The sequence below is a fragment of the Camellia sinensis genome, chromosome 10 (assembly GCF_055761805.1).
Source record: "Camellia sinensis isolate YWXY chromosome 10, ASM5576180v1, whole genome shotgun sequence".
Classification (NCBI taxonomy): domain Eukaryota; kingdom Viridiplantae; phylum Streptophyta; class Magnoliopsida; order Ericales; family Theaceae; genus Camellia; species Camellia sinensis.
This window is the reverse complement of record NC_138970.1, coordinates 145,365,267-145,371,282: the sequence shown is the minus strand read 5'-3', so window position 1 is coordinate 145,371,282 and position 6,016 is coordinate 145,365,267. Positions and strand designations below refer to the sequence as shown.

The 6,016-nt window shown below is 35.2% G+C and overlaps 2 protein-coding genes across 2 annotated transcripts; both read left to right on the top strand.

Moving 5' to 3' along the window:
* Nucleotides 1-1,268: 1,268 nt before the first annotated feature.
* On the top strand, nucleotides 1,269-2,518 carry LOC145800745 (uncharacterized). Its single transcript, XM_082890480.1, has 2 exons — nucleotides 1,269-1,346; nucleotides 1,925-2,518. The coding sequence occupies exons 1-2, from the start codon at nucleotides 1,269-1,271 to the stop codon at nucleotides 2,516-2,518; spliced, it is 672 nt and encodes a 223-aa protein (XP_082746606.1).
* A 488-nt stretch (nucleotides 2,519-3,006) lies between these two features.
* Nucleotides 3,007-4,158, top strand: LOC145800744 (uncharacterized). The gene is made up of 2 exons (XM_082890479.1): nucleotides 3,007-3,157; nucleotides 3,542-4,158. Exons 1-2 carry the CDS (start codon nucleotides 3,007-3,009, stop codon nucleotides 4,156-4,158), a joined length of 768 nt encoding a protein of 255 aa, XP_082746605.1.
* The last annotated feature ends 1,858 nt before the right edge of the window (nucleotides 4,159-6,016 follow it).

The window sequence follows — 6,016 nt, the reverse complement described above, 5'->3', positions numbered from 1 at the left end:
CTCAGAGATTTCAAAGAAAAGTAGCAAAGAAACTCCAAATGAAAACCTTACTACCCAAGAAGAAGATTTGGAAGCCGTACCCTAGAAACTAATTTAATTACAACTTTATAGCAGATCGAATTGCGATCTCTACTCGAGCGTAGGAATGGACGATCAAGTGGACTGACTAAAACCCATGTTTCAGAACATGATCTATGCTCGAGCGCAAGAAAGGCCGCTCGAGCGTAACAATACAACTCTTAGTATTTTTGCAAGCGAGTGAAACTTCTGAAAGGATTGCATCTTCGCTCGAGTGCACAATCGACCGCTCGAGCGCATAATCGGCCACTCGAGTGATCAAACAACTTCGATTGCAATTTTGCTTTTTGTTTCGGGACGCTACCCCTCGACCCCACCTAGGCGCTACCTCGGACCCGCCATGGGGCACTGCCCCCTACACCCCTACGAGTTGACTAGGCAGCTTGATTCCCGACATAGTCAGCGAAGTGGCAAACATGATAGGATTAAGATCACAAACTGTTCTACGTAGGCACAATTCGGTTTGGATTTGCATCTAAATACTCATAAACTCACTTAAATAAAAGATCGAATAAAATTACAACTGAAGAGAGTTTTGTCAAACGAGATTGCCAATAATAAAAACCAAACAAAACTATAATAAAACCATTTTTAATTTATTAAAACTAGAATCTAAATAGTCACGTAAAAAATCTAAACCAAATATAGGGGTGTAATTTTGGCTCGCAAGCCAGTGGTTCAGGTGGGCTCAAAAATTGGTTAGGACTGTGTGTTCTGGAGCCTGGCCCGAATTTTTTTTCCACTAGCCTGGCTCATCCCAATAGATCTCTACGCCTGCACTATGCAACAATAAGAAATTTGAAAAGAAAAAAATTCAAACAGTTAAATGATCGTGAAATTCACAACAACCATATTTTTTTTATTATTATAAATTAACCCTTCATTCCTCCTAACTTCTACAAATACCACCCCTCTCCATTTTATCTCTTACAAACAAATCCCTCTTTCAAACTCTCATTCTCTCTAAATTCTGAACTCTCTCAATTAATTTTGAAATCTCATCCCTAAGTGGCAATTACAATTGTATAAGGAAAAACTTTTATTAGAAGAAGCTAATTTTTGTATCGCATTCGCCAGCCGGTAACATTAATTATTTCTTAACATATATTAGTTGTTATTGTTTACTTGTTATTGTTTACTCATTATTTTAATTAATTGTTGTTCATATATATTATTTTACTTATATTACTATGGATTCCAATATTCCTAATGTTTATGTCGATATTGATGCATATACACAACATGAATCTGTTGATTCTCCTTCTACTGTACCTAATATCCAGGGCTGGCCCTGGGCATAGGCCCACCAGGCCATGGCCTAGGGCCCCTTAAAATAGACCCAAAAAAGAGGCCCCCTCCTATTATATGTTTTAAGTCCGAAAAAAAAATTAAAGAAGGCCCAAACTAACTTAAAATAAATTGACCCATTAAAAAATTGAAAGGCCCATTCAAAATTGAAAGGGCCTATTCTCTCTCCCTATCTAATTCCTAACCCTAACTACTCTTAATCCAATTTTCCTAACAGCTTGACAGCAGCAGCCCAACAAAGAGCACAACGGAGCAGCACTGAGCAGTGAGCAGCACTGAGCAGTGAGCAGCACACAAACAGAGCATAATGGAGCAGTACGGAGCAGTATAGGTAGGTTATTTTTTCTATTCAATTAATTAAATATTTGTCTTGTCTTTTGCTCAATTGTTATTATAATATTGGTATTTACATCATCAAGAAGAATTTGTTTAAGTTTAATAGTCCACATCATATAATTTAAAAGTTTTGTGTTTTGTTAAGTGGTGGTGGTGGTGCTCTTGTTTTGAATTTTGATCTAAAAAAGAATTTTGTTCTCAGGTTATCATGACTCTTAAAAGAAATTATTCGTCTAGATTCGCGAAAAGAAAAAAGAAACAAAGAGTCAAAAAATTAGTTGAGTGTCAAACAGGAGCTATTGATAAGTTCTATACGAGTGACAAACAAATAGAACAACCAGTTGAAAACTTGAATAATGAGAATGAAAATTTGGTGGATAATGAGAATGAAAATTTGGTGAATAATGAGAATGAAATTTTGGTGAATAAAGAAGGAAGTGGGGAATTTGGGAGTGCAGAAGCCAATCAAGATGATGAGATAAAAGTGGAATGTGAGGATTCAAATATAGATGATCTGGGGACTTGGAAAATAATTGACCAGAATTTACGAGATTTTTTAGTTGAAAGAGATCCTATGAGAAGAAATTGTGAGTTCAACTTCCCTAAGGATGATTCTTCTAGGCATAGGCATTTCTCACCTATTCATTACATTCGACATTTACCAAATAGAGAAAAATTTGATAGGACATGGCTGATATACTCGAAACTTTTGGATAGAGTATTTTGCTTTTGTTGTAAGTTGTTTAAGCGAGAGAGAAATAAGACTCAATTGGCTACCGAAGGATTTAAAGACTAGAGAAATATTAGTGAGAGACTAAAGGCTATAAAAGTGGTAGCGAGCACATTACTTGCATGAGTAAATGGATTGAGTTGAAGGAAAGATTAGGAAAGCATCAAACAATAGATAAAAGTATATAAGAATAAGTCAACAAAGAAAGAAAGCACTTGAGATGGGTTTTATTGATGATAACTGCAGTTGTGAAAACACTTGCCAAGAATAATTTGCCTTTTCGTAGAAGCCATGAGAAGATTTATGAAGAGAGCAGTGGACTTTTTTTAAGCATAATTAAAATGATTGGCGAGTTTGATCCAACGATGGAATAACACTTGCAGCAGATAGAAAAGGGTAAGATTCGTTACCATTATTTGAGTCACAAAATTCAGAACGAGGTGATACAAATGTTGGCCGGGGAAGTCAAAAGTTCAATTTTGTCGATAATCAAACTAGCAAAATATTTTCCGGTCATACTTGATTGTACTCCGAATATAAGCCATCAAGAACAAATGTCTCTTGTTGTACGATGCATAGAGGTTTCAACAAGTCCAATTACGATAAAAGAGTTTTTTGTGGAATTCTTGAATGTGGATGATACATCGGGGCTAAGACTTTTTGATAAACTTCAGGAAGCATTAGTTAACCTTCAACTTGATATTGGTGACTTAAGAGGGCAAGGACATGACAATGCCTCTAACATGAAAGGCAAAAATAAAGGTGTTTAAACAAGAGTACTTCAAGTAAATCCTAGAGCATTCTATACACCTTGTGGTTGTCATAGTCTTAACCTTGTGCTTTGTAATATGGCCAACTCTTGCTTTAAAACAAAAACTTTTTTTGGTGTGGTACAACGCATATATGAATTGTTTTCATCTTTCGTTCAATGTTGGACAATTTAAAAAGATAATCTAAAGGAAGGCCTCACGGTTAAGTCGTTGTCGTAAACACGTTGGGAAAGTCGCATTGAAAGTGTTAAACCACTAAAATACCATGTTTCAAAAATAAGAGATGCTTTAGCTGACTTGTACAACAATCCTACCACAGATTCAATTGCAAAAAGTGAAGCTAAATCCCTGGTAACTCATGAACTTGAGACTTTTGAGTTCTTGTTTAGTATTGTAATTTGGTATAATTCGTTGTTTCATGTAAACTCTGTTAGCAAGCTTCTTCAAAGTGAAGATATGGATACAGCAGTTGCTGTAAAGCAACTAGATGGGCTTGTTAAGTATGCTGCAATGTATAAAGAAGTTGGTTTCATGGAGGCTATGGTTGAAGCTAAAAAAATGGCAAGTAAATTGCGAATTGAACCTATATTTGTTGAAAAGCGCATTATTTCTAGAAAGAAACAATTTGATCAGAATGTTAGCAAAGAAGTGATCCAGTCGGCTGAAGAATCATTTAGAGTTGATTACTTCTTCTATTTTGTTGATCAAGCCCTTTGTTCACTCAAAAATAGGTTTGAACAATTTAAAGTATATGAGGCAAACTTTGGCTTTTTGTTTGACTTGAAAAAGTGCAGCGATGCATCATTGAAGGCGGGGTGTGTGAACCTTGAAGAATTTTTAAAATATGGTGAGATTTCCGATATTGATGGAAGAGATCATCCGCAGTTGATTACAAATTGTTTCCCAAATTCATGGGTTGCTTATAGGATACTTTGACTATTCCGGTTATAGTTGCATCGGGGAAAGAAGCTTTTCAAAGTTGAAAATAATCAAAAATTACCTTCGATCAACCATGTCACAAGAAATATTGAATGGAGCATTGTTATCCATTGAAAATGATTTTACAAAAAAAGTAGATTATGCAAGTATGATTGATTTATCTACTTCTAAAAATGCAAGAAAAGCGAGGATCAACTGATACTTATTAGTTGTTGTAATGTAATGCTAAGTATTTTTTGTGATGTTGATACAAATATTTTGTCCTTTACCTTCAAAAAAAAATAAATAAATTCATTCAATGAAAAAAAAAAAATGTGAAAGGCCCCAAAAATTTATTAGTTGATTATCGGTTTTAGGCCCTAGAAATCTCAAGGCCGGGCATGCTAATATCTCTCTTCTAATAGTAGCATCATCATCTAGGGGCACATCTAGTACTGTTTGAGAGCATTTTAAAATAGTATTTGTAACTAGTCTTGATGGTACAATTGTATTTAAAGCAAAATGTAAATATTGTGTACATTTACTTAGTACTGCATCGGCAGGGGGTTACTAGCTATCTAAAAAGGCATGCTCAAAGACATTTACAAAGTCAACAACCTAACATTAGAATTCAAATGCAATTAGAAGGTTCATCAATTGATAATTTGTAAACATTTTCATATGATCCTATACATGCACAAAATTTTGTAATTGATTATGTTACTAAAAAAGAACAACCTTTTACTACTAGTAAATGTCTCGATTTTTTAGGAAAAATAATTCGCAGAGGTTTTGCCCTGCAATATCAAGGTTTTTCAAAGATACTACTAGAAACAAAATTTTAAAGAAATTTAATAATATGAAAAGTAAATTATTTGACATTTTAAAAAATCTGAATAGAAGAGTTTGTTTAATATCTGATCTGTGGTCAAATAACGATTTAGAATATCAAGGTATCACTGCACATTTTATTAATAATGATTGGAAATTAAATAAAAGAATCATTTTATTTAGATTAGTTGAACTTCCATACACTGGCCATTCACTTGGGATAGAAATAAGAAATGTATTATATGAGTGGACTTTGCAAAATAAAATTTTTATCATTAGTTTATATAATGCAATATATTACAATCAGATTGTAGCCTATTTGAAATCAACTTTTGTAGCGATCCTGGTTTCAATCCTTCTATCATGTTTTGCCACTGTGACTGGGCCGGTTGGGGGTCGACCTGCCCGGTCAGCTCGCGGGCGTCCAGGGGGCAATTCACGACAATTGAAAACTCATGAGAAAAATTCCCCGACGCATGATCTAGAATTAGCAGCTGTGATTTTTGCTTTGAAAATTTAGAGGCATTACTTGTATGGTGAGAAGTTTGAAGTCTTCTCCGATCATAAAAGTCTAAAGTATTTGTTTTCTCAAAAAGACTTGAATTTACGACAACGGAGGTGGATGGAATTTATGGAGGATTATGACTTTGAGTTACACTATCATCTAGGGAAGGCCAATGTGGTGGCCGATGTTTTGAGTCGAAAATCTGTGAGTAGTTTGGCAAGTGTGGCCATTCGGGAATGGGATATGCTACATGTTATTAGCAAGTTTGATTTGTACTTGGATGAGTCTGGAGAGAGTGTTACCTTGTTTACTTTGAATGCTCAACCTACCTTGGTTAGTAAGGTCATAGAGGCATAACGAGGAGGCCGTGATGTAGAATGAATCCGTGTTAAGATTTCCAATGGGAAGGAAGAGAAAGGTTTGAACGTTCACTCGGATCTGAGTGTACGTTACCTAGACCGTTTGTTTGTACTAGAATCTTGTAAAAAGGAAGTACTTTGGGAGTTGCATCACTCACGCCTTGCGGTACACCCGGGAGGC